Raw genomic sequence first — 18,461 nt, forward strand, 5'->3', positions numbered from 1 at the left:
TTTAACAATTCTCTTCATTATATTTACGAATGTCTTGTGATTTGTGAAGGAAAGGGGAAAGAGAAGAGGAATTTCATGGAGAAAAGAGATAATCTAGAGGATGTTTGGTCTAGTAGATATCCAAGACACCCTTCCAAATCTACATGGACTTGAAATCTTTAATAAGATATTCAAAAGACCACATTCTACATTTGCAGGTGGGTTTTTCTCAAATTGTATAAAGTTTACAAAAACAAAAGTGGACAGCTGAAAGCTATCCTTCCACCCCACCCTCTAGTTCTTCGGAAACGCCCACTTTGAGTCAACAACCGTTTCAGTCACACTTTTTACAGGATCCATCACCAAGTTGCCCACCATTGCCCCCTTGCCAAGTAGAAGAAATTTTGGTGCCCTTCTCTTGCAAGCCTGAAGAATGAGAGCCAAGTGAAAAAGATTCTGAGACTTTTATATTAAATTTCCTTCAAGGATTTCCTTAACTTACTTATTTTGAAGATCATTTATCGTATTTTGTAAAACTTGTAAGGTCTTACTAAGTAAACATAAATTTCATCTAGAAACAAGAGGTTCACCTGTGCACCATGTCTGGGTACTGCCTGGTCATGTCATTGTTTCACTTGATGAAGGACACAAAGTTCTGGCATTTGACCTTCTTCCTGAACAGAAGCCTTGGCCTGAAGTACTGGACTTTATGAATGCAAACAATGAAAGAAGAAAGAGAAGTATGTTTTGTGCATTCATTAGTTACTTCAATTAATGTTTAAAAATAAAAGACAAATTTAAATTTCCTAAATGAGTATTTTTGGCATTTTCTGACATTCTAAAGGACATGGCCTCAAAAATTCTTGGTGACACCCTTTTTAGCCCATCCTCTTTTGGAATGTTGTGCAGTGCCTGGGTAGCCCAACCTTATCCAAAACTTCAGAGAGAAATTGGGCCCGTTCCCTCTATGTTTTGACATATGTTTGTCAATTTTGATAATCTCACAGCAATTAAGGGAACATTTTCAAATCTGACAAACTTTGTAAGATTTTTGTTTGCACCGACAACTACAGTGTAATGAATAGGATAGCATCACGCTGTCATTAGTGACATATGATCGATGGTAGTCTACAAGCTCTTACATTTGGACGAGGAGCGCTGGCACTTTTTTCTATCTCAAATGCAGCTTCAGTTATAAATCAGCAACAAAGCAATCTTATTTTTGCTTTACCGTCGAACAAACAGTTACAAAACATGTTATTATTGATAAAGCAAAAGTAAAAAATCAAGCAGATCCCAAGTGTTTTTGGAGTTTCCCTCTGCCCGGAGCATCCTGGTTAAAGTACACTTTATACAATGAACGAATATCTGATTAAGAGTTCAAGAAAAGCTTGAGGATTGAAGGGAACACATTTCGGATCATTTTAAACATTATGCCAAAATTATTAGTTTTATTCTAGAAAAAACCTTTGGGGGATTGGTGAAAAACGAGTTGTCTGGTGAAAAAACAGATTTTACCGTTGGCACTGCACCGATTATACAGTTTCCTGAAAATCTAATGCCACCTTAAAAGATGAAACAATAGGGAATAACTTATAAGGTTTTGATGCTGCAGTGTGAACGGGCCATTGTTACCAAAAATCAAGTAATTTATTCTAAAGCCTATTACAACACTACAGTTTTTTTGCACTTATACAGTTGAAACTTTCATTTAGCTACTGCCCAACTACTGTATGCCTTATTATAATGTTGAAAAGTATTTTGTTGTCTTTAAATAATTTTGTGAAATTGAATCACATTCTAAAAGGTAGTTTGAATTGCCTTTTTCAGGTCATGCACAGTCAGTGCTAGACGTGTTTTGCAATGGATCATCCCCATTATATCTATTTATTGTTTTGAAAAATGCTGAAATTCATGTATGGAAGTTTACATATCAAGATTACGAATGGCATTTTGTAAACAAATTCAATTTGTCAGTTGGAAAGAATATACAAATTATGGCCATATGTTTTGATCGCAAATCAAAGACCCTCTTTTGGTGTGAGCGTAGAACAACAACACAGTGCTTTGTTTGTAGAGCAACAATTTCTACAGAAACAGAGAAGGAATTTATTTTGCACAAATCAGATATTCTACAAAATTGTCCCCCTATGCAATTGTATCAAGTTGGACCATGTGGCGTTCTTCTGCGTCCCACTGCCAACAGTCCCACTGGACTTACAATGTATTGGACTGCAGCAGCAAACAGAGTGCAGGTAAAAGTCAAATTTTTAAAGTTTTGGAAAAATTGCTTACTTTCATTAAACATAATTTCAATGTTGAATACAAATTTAAGATATATAGTCATTGTGGGGAAAAATGCGCATGGCAACTTTGGGAGTAAAAAATGCGCACCTATTTCTACAGCCCTGTGGAGTAGTAACCAATAGTTTGAGATATGGCATGATAAACCAAACCTTTGATGAAAACAAAAACAAGAGTGCACTTTTGTACTTGAAAGTGGAAGCTCAAATTTATGATCATATGGAGTTTTCCATGACAACGGTAAACTTTTCAATTTCTCCTCCTCCTGTGATTCATAAAACCCCATTTTTTTCATGAAGGGGCAAGCTATTACTTTCTTAAAGACCCTGACCCTTTAGAGCCCCCTTAGAGAGATTTGCCTTTCTAAAAATCCCTTTGAAGATACAGATCAAAATACAACTTTCATGGAATATACTAATGAGTTAACTTTATTAATGATTAAATTCAATTTAGTTACGGCAATTGAACAGGAGGGGGAAATCGGAGAAAGTAGCTATCAGGAAAAGGAAGTAAACTAAGTAATCCCTTATGATGAAGATATTCCGAGAATTCAATGGATTCTAACAGCAATATGAAATGAATAAAGAAAGCCGGGGTGATTACAAGAAAGATCCTTTCTATAGAATGTACTACGGGGACCAGTTTTATTGAGAAAAGGTACAGGAAGACATAGGCACAGATCTCGATGAAAATGAACTACTTCCGTGGATTTTGGGATTTTCCTAAGATACTTGATATGACAAACATTGATTTTGAGTACCTGTTCCTGGGAGGTTGTATTTGTAATTCAACAAAGCTTTGCACAATCATGATTCAGTACAATATGGAAACATGACCTCTGTGGAAGTTGAATCTATTGTTATTGGCTGTATTTATACCATATTGACCTATCCTTTCTCTTTGTAATAATGATATATCTTAGTTTTAAAAACAATTTCAAACAAGTATTAGCCAATTTTTTGAATCAAATTAACTTTCTCTTCTAATTGAAAGGTGCACAGTTTTTTGCCACATGTGCACATTTTTCCTCTTTTTGCAGTTAAAAAGTGCGCAGTTGATGGCCATTTATGGTTGTTAATGGAACATATCTAGGCTACTTTGTAACTATACAGAATTTTTTCCAAAAAGTGTGAATTGTGAGGGAGGAAGGGAAAATTTTTAAAAAATGCGCATTTTATCCCCTCACCTGACCATTAATTATTTTTTTCCAAAAGAAAAATAAACAAGTGTAGATCTGCAAATTGTTGTTTGCATCAAGAAGTAAGTTATGGACTTTTTATGCTCATTTAATGCTAGGTGATGTTGTGCTAGAAAATTCTTGATTTTAATAAAAGTCACATTGTATGTTTTGGTTTGTAACTTATGATATTATGTTCTTTAAACAGCTACACATGTGGAACCATCTGAACAGTGGAGCAATTGCTTTCTCAACATCATCAGATTTTCAAAGCCTTGTTACAGAGTCGATATCATTGTGGATCAATCAAAACCCTGGCAATCCAACTGCAATAGCTTTCTGCACCCACCCTGTAACACAAGAGCTCATGATTTTGGAATCAAATTATAATGTTTACTCAACAAAAATTGATGCTGATGGGAAACCATCCTTTAGAAAACTATGTACCTTAGCCCATGATAAACTTGGAGAATTAAATCAAAGAAAAACATATAAAATAATAGCATTCAAAAAGTTTCTTGCCCTGCTGACAGAGAGCAATGAGCTACTTGTATTCGAAACATACAAAGGAATGCATATGTGGACAAGTGATTTGCAAAGGAACGAAAGACCAAACATTTGGGTTAGCCAAGGAGATATACCACAGTTAGGCATGTGGGGAACATCATATATCCAAGTTCTTGTGTCTGAAACCGTAATGAAGCAAGCAGAAATTATGCTGAAGCTTGAAACCTCAGAAGGCCAGAATTTATCACCCCAACCACAAAGAAAGGTTTCTAAAGAGTATACACTACATCTGACTTTTAAGGGGAATCACGGAAAGAAAGGAAAAGAGACTTATGTTGTAGTGGACCAAGAAGGCGAGAACAACACACAAGGGAGTGGAATTAGAGAGGAAAATAGTGCAACAAGATCTGACAAAAAGACTAGTGATTTGCTTTTGCTGGTTTCAGATTTTTTAAATGACTGGAATACCAAAAATTTGTCCTTGGAAGTCTGCCTTTGGCTGCTGGATGATAGAAAATCTAAAGCTGAAAACAATGGCTTTCACTTTAGAACAAAAGATGAATTTAGGCAAATATATTCTATGTTTGACAATCCATGTATATTTCTTGCTTTGCTGCACCAAAATAGGAAATACAGGGTTGCTGTAGCCGAATTGATGAAAGAGTATGTAGAAAATAAAGAGAATGGACAGTCAAAAAATATAGATTCAACTTTATTCTCATTGATTCAGAGATACTCTGATCTTAGTGAAGATATATCAAAAATTCTTGTGAACGGTGACACCAATGGCCAAAAATTGTCTTCTGTTCCTTCACCATTTGAAGTAAAGTTCATGCATGAGCTAACAAATGAGAGTCTTTCCAAGCAAGAGATTTGTGAAATAATTGAAAGCTCTGCTGAGGTATTTCCTGAAGAATTCATCAGAGCACTAGTATCAGTACTAAATTTGAAGAAAGAAACTGATAGTGATTTAATTGAGGATGATGCAAGGATGTCAAAAATACGAGAGATTCTATGGCGAAATATACTCAGGTTGGTAGAAAAAAATATTCCACTGACAATAATTGTGGTTTAAAACTTACACCCATGTTACAAAAAGTTGTTAAAACAAATTGCTAACCCTAAGAAACAAAAAATATAATTTCTATAAATCTCATAACCAAGAAAAAACTGAGAGTGGAACTTAATTCTTCTATTGACCATACTTTAATTGATATATGTCCATTAAGGTCTATTTGAGAATCATCATCATCATCATATTTTTTCTCTATCAGGTACATTTGTACCCTTAAAGTGTCTCTACTAATATATTATATTAAGTAAAGACATGAACCCAGTTTTATTGTGCATTGAGAAGACCATGCCTTTTAATTGACAATTCTATTCAAAATATGCCAAACATTGGATGGATTGAAGGTGCAAGCCAGGGGAGGCTAAATTTGATTTGAAAAATTAAAGCAGCTGAATAGGAGTTGTGCTATAAAGTAGCTGCTTGATAAATATGATTATTGTTAAAATGTACCCTGGTCATAACTCATTGATAATCTTGAAAAACGTTATAATCAAGTTTAAAAAAAAGCAATGGAAATCATCAATATTTGAAGCATCCAATTTTGCAACAAAACATGATTTAGATTGAAAAGGTAATCCAACAGGTTGTTTTATATCCAGTACTCTCTTTGCTGGCTCGTTCCTTTACAACAAATAATCATTCATAACAGTGTCTTACATAACAAATCTTGATCAACAAAATCATGTTTCTGAAAATTCCAATGCCCAAAACGCTTTGTGCAAATACAGTAACAAAAAAAAATTTTGTCAGATAAATTTTCGCCAGATAAACTTCGTCGAAAAAAATTTCGGACTAATTTTCAAAATTTTGTCGTGACAAAATTTCGTCGTGGATTTTAAACACAGAGATATTACCAATATCAAAAGAGGCAAAACCATACAGTTTTCTTAATATTGAGTCCCATAAACATCGACTCCGTGGAGACTTCGGGGCTTAAGCACACTTTCGGAATTGGGCTTAACCTCCAAGGCAGCTTTTTGACACAGAACAACAATAAAGAAAAATTAAATATAAAAACGTTATTTTTTTACAAGTTTAGGCGAAAGTAGGTCAAAGAGATGCTTTAGGCACTTAAAGAGTCTACACTCTCTATATGGTATGAAAGTTTATGAATAGAGTATAATTTCAAGATTCGGAAAGCATAAGACCATCTCCAATAGGAAAAGTTGGTCTGAATATTTTGCCTTCTGTAGAGTTCTCAAAATTTGGATTGAAAAGTGCAAATAGCTTGAACGGATGAAAGAAATAGTACAGTTGAGTGTAAAAAGACAGAGGTAGAATCCTTTGAAATCAGCGACAAAAGAAAGTTAGAATTATTTTTATCAAACGATCGTGGAAACGAAGTTAGTTCAAGAACCGAAAGATGATGATGGTGATGATGATGGTGCCGACGATAGAAATAATTTCGACTATGTGAATGAAGATAATGATGAAATTGCCATTTAATCTATTGACCAGATAGATTAATTTGGTTTCTGACCTCATATAGTAGTTGTTCTATGCCATTCACAAAAAACTTAATGCAAAAAATTTCGTCGTGACCAAATTTCGTTCCATATTGAATTTGGTTGAAGAAAATTTTTTTAAAGTATTTGTCCGAAATTTTGTCACGACGAAACTTTTTGTAGTTAATGTAAATCTGGTTTAAAATTACTCTTGTTTTGTTTTATTTTCAAAGGAAAGATACTAACTCATTTGAAATAATTTGCAATTGTTTGTGGAAAGAAGCACCAAACCTACTTGTACAGTTTGTCAAGGAAGCAAGAGCTGTTGCAATGGTCTCTGACACATCAGATTATATCCAATTAGCCAGAAGACAGTCGCTAGTATCAATGGTGTGTATTCTTTTTGTACGTATATCAAATTGAATGTATTTTTTGTTTATTTTTTATCAGTAGTATGTTTCAATTGGTTTGGACGGAACTGAAAGATCAACGTTGAAATACAAGTAAACTGACTTAAAACAGCGTAAATCTTAAGATTCCCCTTGCTACGTTTGGGTATAGGTGGTTTGCCACTCTCATCTCATTGCAAAAATGATTAATTTTGCCATGTAAGGGTGCTTTGTAAGAATGGCGCACCAACTTTGTTGGCGAATGGTACCTGAGCACTCTCTTAGGCATGGCAGTTAGTATTGTTACATTTTTACCTTGCTATAGATACTATTTCAATATGATACACGTTCTTTGTTTTATAAGAAACATTATTTTAAGAAACATGAGGCTCAAACTTCCTAAATTTTAAGAAACATTTAAGAAACATTGGTAGGCTGAATCAAGCAAGAAAGGAACTTTTTGAAAAGTAATGTTGTTCAGCAATACACTAAAAATACATATACATTTTTTTGTTAACTAGTCAATAGACATGACATGACTGATGATATCAAAGACTTTTAGGAAACATTTAAGAAACATCGGCAGGCTGAAAGTATGAAAACATTAAGAAAAAGTCAGGCTAAAGAAAAACGTTTGATGTATTTCTTCTTTGCTTCTGTCACAAAGGTAATACATTCTGTAAATTTGATCATTCATGTTATCAAGGTTTCAACACATATCATTGAGCATGTAATGGCAATAGCTCCCCTCCCAAAGACATTGCACTGGTTCAACGGATAAGGAATAGCGAATGCAATGATAATGGTAATAAAAATCACCATTATTATCATCAAAATCCAATTGCTCGTGTTTGAGCTTGTTGGTATAGTTCAGAAATAGGAAAAATTCACGGGTATTTTCGCACTAGTCATTCTTAGCACAATACCTTGATAAATTTTCATCATTTTCTAGCTAAAATGTCATATTTTAACTTTTCTTTAACTTGCTCTTGTTGGGTGAATTTTGGTTAGATAAAAAATTGCTGCATTGCTGCCATTTTGTTGCCGGTAGTGAAATACTTTAGAGTTGGGAGCATTCATAAATATGGGTGTGAAGAAGTTGTCACGAGGCAACAGTTTTCAGCTGAAAGATGGACCCATCAAGAAATATTGTCAGGAGACAAATGACTCATGAAAGGTTTTAGGAAAGTGCTTATGGAAATTTATGATATATCTTTCATTCTGTAGGCTGACATATCACAACGTGCTGTGGATTCATTGCAATATCATGTTTGTTCTGAAGAAATAAGCAGGGAGCAAGTGATGATCCTTGTGAAGCTCCTTACCCTTTCAGAATCATCAGAGTGTATAGTCAGTGCCTGTGCCTTGTACTTGCGACGCAAAATGTTTGCAGAAGCTGTTTCTTTGCTGGAAAGTTTTGCTTTCAGCCCCGAACTACATGCAAGACTCTTTTTCATTACCCTTACAGCATTAATTGAGAACAGGACTGTTTCCAGTTTCTCTGAAAATTTAAGCAGCAATATGCCGTCTAAGTTTACAGTGATGGAATTGAGTCGTTTGCTGCAAAACTGTGAAGGCAATACACCGTCTGGGGATGCATTCGCAACTGGAGATAGGACAATATTGTTTGGGCATTTTGAACCAATGTTAAAGGTCCTTTTAGAGAGGGAAGGGACAGAAATGTAGAACTGATTTACCTGATGTCTATTTAGCAGCGTTAACAGTTTTTCCAAGCAATGTATAAAAAGAGACCTTGTTGATTGTATACAAACATGCAGGGTGCTTCATTGTACATGTTAAGTTAATGCAGGGTGTTTCGTTATACATTTTAAGCTGATACGTTTTCATTTTCAAGTATGCGTTAAAATTTTTGATGAATTTTTGCTCTGAAATAATAATATATAAAATATGATATATATCAGTTGATCATCTTCAAAGTACTTTTTAATTGCTTTTTGTGTCTTTTTATACTTAGCCAGCACAAAATTTTGAATTGCGATTTATAAAATCTCGCATCATGTACACAGTTGCCTCTCGAAATAAAATTTTAATGCCATTTTGGGGTCTGTCTTTCAAATGTTTTTAACGATCTCTAATGCGGCACTAAATTCTAATAGGCCGGGAGCAACCCAAATCACTTCAGTTATGAAAAGTCAACCACAAGTGCTTCTGTTTGGACAAGCGAACAACACATTCAATCGAAATGAGCTTTTCTTCTCGCGCACTAGTAAGGCCCCGGCCAGACAATCGCAACACTTCGCGGAAAACAGTCCAACATTCATATTCAGTACATAATGAGCCTCTACCCATTTTCTACTGCAAGTGACGCCTAGCCTGCGTCGCAGACCTAGGGGGACACCTGACTTTTCACAGGCACCAACCCTGCGGAGGTGCATCTCTTCATCTTGAGATTGAGGCTAGGATCTATCCTGTATTTCGCAGCTAATCCTAATTTCACTTATCAGGGTTAAAGGGTGCCTGCGTAGCTGATTTCATTGGAGGCTTGTCCCCATTCTTTTGACTCGACTTATAGCCAGCAGTTACTTGCCTTCTAAAACCTTTTAATTTCTATGCAGGCTGTAGTAACAAATACAAAGTTAAATTTTACATAACGAAATATTGAGATACAAGTAGATAAACAGAAACGAAGCTATTTTACAAACATTGACAAGCTATCGAAACTTTTGTGATAAAATTTTTCTTAAATAATATCTTTATACATAAAATAACGTTACCAATAAGTGCACATGCAGTTTTTATGCAAATGATTATCTGCAAGCTGTGAAAGAATATTGAAAAATAGGGAGTTTCCTTGATGTGACTAAAAGTTTTCTAACTTGAGGCTGTACTGAGGATATTTTACAAAAGGAAGCCTTTTCAAATTGGACCTAATGCAAGCTTTTTCAAATTGGACCTATTGCTTTTAGGGGGCTTACCATTTACTGCGTTAGAGTCTCAAATAACCATTAAAGACTTTTTTGAGCTATGCAGCAAATTCATTGTTGCCTTTACAAAGAAAGATACGAAGCCTTTTTGAGACAAAGCTGTCCCCGTTAACAAAACTGCAATTGAAACTGAATGTAATGTTCTGCTTGCTGTGCTAGAATTTCCTTTTCTAAAGGGGCAGAAAATAACTGTTTAACGTATCTCTATATCTATTTAGGACGCCTTTGATTTTTATTTTGTTGTTTTCATGTACAAGTTTTCATGTTAGAAATGATATGATCCTCTGATGAAAATGAAACATTTAAGTTAACGAAAATTTACAAGTGTACAAATGTACGCAAATGATGCCCATTAAATTTTAGTAATCAAAAATTGTATAAAAAATGAAAAAAAATCATTTTTGGTATCTCTACATCAATAATTTACAGTTTATTAAAATAATTTCCGGCAAATAAAGAGTTAAAGCAGCTATCGGCTCACTGTTCCTTGCAAATATGCAGCGAATACAACATTCGGAATGGAAAATTGTCACCTGCATCTCCATTTAGGTGGATATAGATTCTCTATTAAACACAACAAGTTGAGGAAAGATATCCGAACCCTGGATTGTAGCAGCTTTTCAAGGAGTGGTGGCGCATCGTACGGCATCTGAGGGCAGCATTACCGAGGTGGAGGAATCTTCAGTGGTGGACAGCAAAAGACACGACCTGACAGTTCATCTTCTGTCTTTGCTGCGCTTTAAAATCTCAGTTATGTTATCCAACATTTCCAGCCAGTCACTCAAACTAATGTTATTTATTTTATATTTATATCTCTTGTTGAAATAAATGACGTCACCTAATACGTGGACTATCTTCGAGTCGAAAAGTTCTAAGGCGTCAACTTGTATCTCGAGTTTCTTCAGCCAAATTGCTCCATTGAATCGGGGATGAAATTTCCAGTCATTTTCCAGGTTTTCGCTAATTTCTACGTTGCTTTCAGGTACGTGTGCGAATGGGTTAACCTTCTTCCAAGTATGCCGAAGCTGGAAAAAATTAAAACGGGAGTTCTTGAGTAACATCAAAGCTATTACTACAGTTACGAAATTAAGTGCCTGGAATCAAGATTTTTGTTTAACAAAATTCTTAACTTTTTTACTTTTCGTTAAAGATTTGAATGAAATCATTGATTCCTTTTCATTTTTTAAGGCCAGCCCTGCCAAAGCCACATGTGACATGGTTATAAATCCCAGTCTCAAAAGGTCAAAGGAGGACTTTGAAAGAGACATTGCAGGAACACCAATACCAAAAATTATCGCAATTGTGTACTATTTGCACAGTAGCCTAAAAGAATCAAGACTTGAGGCAAAAACAGAAAATTGCATACAGCTTTGAAATAACAGTGATAAAAGTTAGGTCAATTCGTTCTCCGAGCTTTTTTCAAGAACAAAATGGCTTTTTAAACTCATACCTTGCTCAAAATTTCTGGTGAGAATTCCGGGAGGCGTCCATTAGAGTGAAATTTCAATTCAATCAGCATTCCTTTCAAATTGCTGTGAATTCTGATATTGGTTGACGCCTTTAAACCAGCAGAAAACTGCACCAATTGGCAAATGAAGGAACGGTTATCGTTTCTCTTGCAATTATCTTTGACATTAGCATGAGCTTCTAGAGTCAGGCCATTAGGTATAGATTTGTAAGTCATAGATTTGACTGGCTCGTGCTGAAAATTCAAAGAAGGGTGCTTTGGAACTTCGACGCCCGTAGTTGCTAAAACGAAGCCAACCTGAGGTGAGAGAAAGAGATAAAAAATATTAGGATTACACCTGCTGAGAAAGTAGGGCTATAGTTGCGAATTAAGAGACACAACGATAAACAGGAAATAAGAAAAGCGTTGGGTATCGTCTCGTACTAAAATTAAGTACAATAGGGCCAGTTATCGCGTTCTTGATGCAAAGTGATATTTATGAGTAGATAATGTTTTAAAGATTTAACAGCAAAAATTTAACGCGCATGTGCGATTAAGTTGTAATCAAAGAGCTTAGAAACAGTTTTAGGGTGAACTGTTTAGAAGAACATCAGCAAATAAAATACTTCTTTGGCAAATGAGTAGTCTAATAACAGTATACATACATGTTGCCATAGAAACCTAACATTCAAGTTCAACATGTTTTGAATGGTTCACCCCATAACCCAAAATCTCTAGATCTCTAGACATGTCTTGTTTTGAAAGGGGATCTGAAGTGACACAACGAAGCAGGCAATATTTAAACTTTTTCGATCTGCCAATTGATTACCCAAAATGAATGCTGCAATAAATTTGCATACAGGTTGCCAAAAATTGTATTCTAGCCATTAAACATTGCATCATTTTCTGTATAACTCACCTTATCAACATCGAGAGCCATGTCCAGTAACTTTGCAAGTCGTACATACTTCCTGTTAGCTAAGATGCTGAAGATCTCCTTGAAGCTTTGTTTTGCTGTTGTTATTGCTGTCACCCAAAACGACTGGTCCCTACCTAGGAGCAGCTCCACATCAACTTTATCAGAGCCCCAGCCACTGTTAAATGCTTGTCCTGAAAACCTCATTGTCCTGCTTTCGTTGTCCTTCCAAACAATACTCAGCTTTGGGTTGACAAGTCGAAGTTTCAATATCCTTAAGCTCTGCATAACATACCTAAGATCTTTTGTCGGCTGACGCAACCCAAAAGCCAGCTCCACAGTACTCAAATCGACAGGGTGCGGGCTTCTCCCAGTCAACAGAGTTTCGTCCGGTTTTGTTTGCTCGATTCGGATATTGAATGTTGTACCACACAAATTGAACAAGCCTTCGCCAAAAAAATCCGCCGTCGACCTGTTCTTGCGCAAGTATATCGTTACATTTGGGATTGTAACCATCTTATCTATACCGTATTCCCTTAAATAACCAACTGGAACGGTCAACTGCTTTATATTCCCAACCTGGTCAAGTTTCAAAGAAAAACCAAAAATTTTCCGGTCATAGGCTATCCCTTGGAGTCCGGGAAGCAAAACTACCTTAGAGTATTCCTCTTTACTTCCAACAAGCATTGACATTGGAAGTGGCATTCTGAAGCAGTAATAGTTATTTGTGGACTTTGAAAATTCACCCTTTGAATCTATCCTGATTGAAGGCAAAATCATACGTAGCATTACCTGTGCCCTTTTGCTTAACGGCTTCCAATGTGCATTTTCACATGAAAGGAGAGGACCGGATGTATATTCCAGGTCGTTTTCTACGGTGGCGAATCTTGAATCTAGTGAAAACAAAGGGAAATGTATATAAACAATCTTTTGGTGGTACAAAACTTGTAAATGGCTTTGAAAAAAGCAAACATTTAGTAAACTGAAGCTTTTCGTCTGACACTCTTCAGAGTTTAAAACGTCAGAACATAGATCGAAAACTCTACGCTAAGAAATATATATACCCAGTTGTGGATCGAAATAGGCCAATCAGAAACACGAGCACATGACTGTAAAGGTTGACCAATCAGTGCCGCTTGCCTATTAGAATGTTACCAATGGAGTCCTAAGGTGAAAACGAACTCCTTTTGTCTACACAGTAGCGGTTTTTTCGTGCTTATGTAGATAGATTCTATGTTCTATGTTCTGATATATTTCTTAGCGTAGAGTTTTCGATCTATGTTCTGACGTTTTAAACTCTGAAGAGTGTCAGACGAAAAGCTTTAGTTTACTAAATGTTTGCTTTTTTGGAAATGTATATAGAATAATACGTATAAAAAACAGGGTGGTAGGATTGAGCACACTCTAACTTCTGCCTAAGGGGCTTCCGGCATTTATGCTAAGGGGACAATTGAAAAATACAAAGTACTCGGATTATAAATTCGAGATGATTATCCAAAATTTCCCAAAAATTGGGTGCAATATTAAATTTGTCTATTCTTTAATAATATTAATTTTCAGTCATTGCAAGCTTCAAGCAATCTAGTAATTACTAGCGAATTGACCAGTGTGAATCAAGAGGAGGGGCGTAGAGGTAATGGGGTCTGGGTCGAGGCCCCAAAAAACGATATCAGACATTTCCTCTCTGCTGCTTAGAAAGTACAGTGGAACCTCCATCAACGGACACCTCTATACAACGGACACCTCCAAACAACGGACAGATATTTGAGTCCGAAAACAAAAGTTAAAAAAGATGACACCTCCATACAACGGACACCTCTCTACAACGGACAATAACATTGGTCCCACTGGTGCCCGTTATATGGAGGTTCCACTGTATCTCCTAAAAGTATTCCTGGCTTTGCCATAATGCGAATGTTTATAAATTTATGCAAATTATTCTACATCTGCAGTTAATGAAAAACGAGGCAGTTGCCCAATCACAACACCCCATGCAATTCGCAGCTATATCAAGCTACTTTTTATATGGCTAGAAACTATTTCATGTTATTGGTAAATTCAAGATAATATCAAGACAATTATATTATCTTGGCAAGATATATGTGTTATAAAGATACCCTGATGGACTTTGAAATTTCAGATAGAGCAAAGTATATATAATGGACCTAAATAGGCGTTTGGTACCATAAACCAGCCAAATAACAAAACATGGCCATCTGCATGATTGTATGGGCGTTACCATTTCGTTATAGTCTAAAGTTAACCCTTACCTTTCAGACGAAAGCTTCTCTTGCACTCTATATCTTTGAAGATGTATCCTTGAAAAAAAACTGAGTTTAGTATGATGAACCTTAAAGTATCTTAGGAGTGACAATCAAAAAAGTGTCCCATAACTAATCTTTCAACGCTGTTAATAAACAAGGAGAGATAATGGTTTAAGCCTTGGCAAAATTTAACCATCCTCCCTATGTCTTTAAAATACCTGTCTTTAACAAACCTGTCCTTAACAACCTGTCTTTCCGCAAATGATTGCCAATCGAATTTTATTGCCACGGGTTTTGGTATGCTGAGGGCCTCCGAGGGGGGTTCTTGTTCCGTGTTCCCTTTCAAAAACAACTAAAGTTGTTCCCGTGTTCCTGTACCATTTGTTGCGATGTTCCCTTGTTCCTGAAAACCCCTGGGAGACCCTTTATTGCTCATTTGCAAAAAAGCTACGTTTTCAAATGAGGTCCATTTTGGATTTTTTTCAATTCTCTCTAAGATTGGAGGCTGGATCGTTCTTAATTTGTTCTAAAACTATTTGGTTTTTTCAAGAATCAGTTTTTCATTTATTCTTAACTATCGCTCCCCCGCTTCTTTGCTTTCATAGCTCAAAATTTTGTTGCTTTGGTACCCAGGGTACACGTTAAGAAATTTAAACACGGGGCAATGTTTTACTGCCGATAATAATTTTGTGTGTGCCATACAACTACATTTGAATATACTAAAAGATACACTATTTCATAGATATATCGTTAATGTGATATAGAATAAAGTGATATAGAATAGAGTGATATAGAATAGAGTGATATGTCACAAAGATATATCCTTGATAAAAATTGTCTTACCCTCTCGCTTTTTAAAGTACTTCAGCTTCAGTCTGTTCTTAATTTTTTTCAATTTATTTGAAAATGTTTTTATAAATTACACTTAACCTGTTGCATACCTCAAGGAAATACTGCAGAAAATTTGCAATTTCTCATCAAAAATTCAGAATATAAGTAAGACAATGAACATTTACCAGGTCTAAAAATTTTTGCACACGGTCCATTTGCGTCTGTTTCCGGCAACGACGAACAATCTTCAATAGACTGAATTATTTTGAGCTGAGGTAGAAGTTCGAAACTTTTAGCACAGTGGCTTTTTGGCAATTTGAGACAGCTCTCCCTGCACATCTTGAGTGGAACAGCAGATCCATTGACAGGACGACAAGGCGGAAACAGAGTAATACATGCAACTCGCAATGCATCAGGATAGCAACCGGGTGACAAAAGTCTTCCAATATGACCCATATTTTCTGATAATCTCTTTTCTATCTCATCCTGATCTTCGTTTGCTCGCATGTATATTCCGCTTTTTGTATTCGCGTGTTGAAGGCAGATCGACCCTCTATACTTTTCGCATCTTTCTTGAAAAATCTGACTTGATCGTTCTTGGAAACCATTCTCGTTATCAGCTGTATCTGCGGGCAAAAGGTTAAAACAGCGATAAGCAATACAGCTAATTCTAATTAAACTTGGATTACGCACAAAAGGGCAGGATACAATAAAAGAACTAATCTATAAAGTAAAGGATGTCATATTAAAGAAACAGAAAGGTACAAAAAATAAAATTAAAATCAAATCGTAGTTATAGAGCCGGTCTTGAAATTATGCAAGTTGAAAGATTGCACCATATTCTGATTATAGTAAACAAATGAGGAGCATAAAGTTGATAGTAGAATTTTGCAATAGCTTTGGCGCATGGCAAGTCACAGCTGAACCCAGGTGTTATTTACCAGGTCTCAAAAAAGTACTATATGAAGTAAATCGCAAAAACGTGAAAAATAGTTCCTCTTTACTGCGAGTGGTTTTTCGGTAACCCTTATCTGAAACAATACTACAAAACGTAAAAAAGACGACTGGCTGTTAGTTAAAAAAATCTCTTGCAAGGACAGTAAGATGTTTGATTCTCGTCTATACTGTTTTATCAACTCGTTGCAATATCAAGTTTAAATGGCAAGCCAATTGATTGATTGAGAACCAAGTCTGCCTGTTGAAAACTACTGGCTAACCAAGGGGGCGGAGCTAAAAAATGAAAGGTGGAGTCCTACGCCTATGGTGGTCCAAGATTTGCTTTTCTTAAGACGACAACAATCCCAATCAAATTATTACAATATCCAATGTTAATCATAATCAGGTGGCTTATGAACTTTTTAATTATGAGGCAGATAGCTATAAATAAAAAGAGGTGGCCAGTTCAGCAAAAGATAGCCTCTAGATAGATCAATCCAAGTCAGTGGCCAACTTTCATATCACAATCCCAGACGTGAACGTCACTATCGTCTTTTCCCGTTTAACAAGGTCGACCTTCGTTATTGACACAACCTATAAGTCTTCACATTGTGCTATTGATTAAAAAACAACTAGTGAAACTACCTGAATACTGTGGCGTAATCCAAAGTATATAGAAAAATATAAATGCAGCGTACATTTTCCGCGATCGAAAATTCTCTTCAATTTATGCTAAAGGTATTAAAACCAACTGAACACTCTCCAAAACAGGTTTCTTATATTTTTTCCATCAACTTCAACTTTCTAACCTCTATTAAAAGCTATAATTGTTCTCCTTCTTCTCATAATTTTCACGATTCTTTAATAGTACATGGCAGCTTTCTTATATTCTCGCTTTTCCACAAAGAGATCGATATGTCAACATGGGCTGGCCAGTTTTCCAGAAAATCATTTTAAAAATTTTTGAAATCCGATAAAAAATTGTAGAAGATTAGGGGCTAAACAGTATTCTATGAATAATACTGTTAAGATAAAAAATTGAGTAACTGGTTTTTGAAAATAGACAGAAGTGCTAGAAAGAGTGTGTATGTTGGCTTTTGGAAGTCTGAGGGGTGTGGCTGGGACAACCCCTTCATTTGTCAGCACCTATTCCTTTTTCTGTTAGTGGCGCCCCTACTCGTCCAGACGATTTCATTGATAACCCTGGTGGTCATGGTGTATGCAGGACTGCAAACTATCATAATCTATGGGAATATGTATTTTGATCCGAATAAACAGCCCTTGTTTGAACTGGATGAAATTAAATCTATAAAGTTACATGTGGTAGTGGACCTCACATTTTGTCCGAAGACTGGCTTTTATTTGAAGTGGATCGACTTATAACTGTGAAGAAACAATATTGGACTGAGTGACAAGGCTCCTTGGCAATATTCTTTAACTTGTGAAAAAAGAAAGACTTTGGCCAAGTCATGAAACTTCTATGAAACATTTTATTGCTAGAGAATGCAATTTCTTATAACCTATTGCATGTCTCTTGGTTCACAGAAACTGGCAGCTGAAAAGAGACCTTCCAGTATTCATTTTTGCCACAATTTAAGATTTCCCACGTCAAGAAAATGATATTGACCTCTCAAGGTCATATGCGCAGGTTTAAAAGGAGAAAGATCAAACAAACATCACAGTCTGGTTACCCAATTTCGAGAGTTTCACGGACATGGTCACTACCCTCTCTTATAACCATCCGGGGGTTACATTTTTGAAACAGCCATTTCTGTCCTTGAAATTGTTGTTATGGAAGAACAAGTCTTTAAAAGAGTGAGTCAAGTGAGCTTAAAAATTTAGATTTAAGTGACAATATTCGTACAGGTAAGAAATACTAAGAAGGTCATAAAAAGAATCTACTTTTACTTCTGTCTGAAAACCCAATCCTTAAATATGGCATACGAGCAGTTTGAGCATCTAGGAGGCAGGGAACTGCCATGTGTGTGAGTCACTTGTTCCCATTGCCCAGTCCCAAAACCGAATATCAAAATGCATTGACAACACGTTCGAAAAATTTATTCTGTTCGGGCACAGCATCATATTATGAATGACCATAAATCGCTGGAGACAGAGCAATAGGCAATTCATTAGTGTTTAAACGGCAACGCTATGTTGCTGGCCATAGGTTGAAATTAGAGAACAAGCATGTCGGTGGTATGCCTCCTGACGCCGCGGTTTTGGTGAGCATATTGGACAGGATGCTTCTA

At 35.9% G+C, this 18,461-nt stretch overlaps 2 protein-coding genes across 4 annotated transcripts in view; one reads left to right on the forward strand and one right to left on the reverse strand.

The window, feature by feature from the left end:
- Nucleotides 1-11: 11 nt before the first annotated feature.
- LOC135692190 (uncharacterized) lies at nucleotides 12-8,884 on the forward strand. The gene is made up of 6 exons (XM_065210255.2): nucleotides 12-197; nucleotides 555-719; nucleotides 1,810-2,234; nucleotides 3,669-4,999; nucleotides 6,718-6,874; nucleotides 8,101-8,884. Exons 1-6 carry the CDS (start codon nucleotides 101-103, stop codon nucleotides 8,557-8,559), a joined length of 2,634 nt encoding a protein of 877 aa, XP_065066327.2. The 5' UTR covers nucleotides 12-100; the 3' UTR covers nucleotides 8,560-8,884.
- A 642-nt stretch (nucleotides 8,885-9,526) lies between these two features.
- Nucleotides 9,527-18,461, reverse strand: part of LOC135692191 (uncharacterized) — a 34,053-nt gene continuing 25,118 nt past the window's right edge. For all 3 annotated transcript variants that reach the window (XM_065210258.2, XM_065210257.2, XM_065210259.2), the window contains 5 exons: nucleotides 15,462-15,902; nucleotides 14,452-14,499; nucleotides 12,185-13,074; nucleotides 11,269-11,583; nucleotides 9,527-10,843 (listed from right to left, as the gene is read on the reverse strand). In XM_065210258.2, the coding sequence (XP_065066330.2) occupies nucleotides 10,535-10,843; nucleotides 11,269-11,583; nucleotides 12,185-13,074; nucleotides 14,452-14,499; nucleotides 15,462-15,902 (2,003 nt within the window). In that variant the 3' untranslated portion in view covers nucleotides 9,527-10,534. The remainder of the gene's footprint in view (nucleotides 10,844-11,268; nucleotides 11,584-12,184; nucleotides 13,075-14,451; nucleotides 14,500-15,461; nucleotides 15,903-18,461) is intronic.

Source organism: Rhopilema esculentum, chromosome 13 (assembly GCF_057945365.1).
Source record: "Rhopilema esculentum isolate cy_ngs chromosome 13, ASM5794536v1, whole genome shotgun sequence".
Taxonomy (NCBI): domain Eukaryota; kingdom Metazoa; phylum Cnidaria; class Scyphozoa; order Rhizostomeae; family Rhizostomatidae; genus Rhopilema; species Rhopilema esculentum.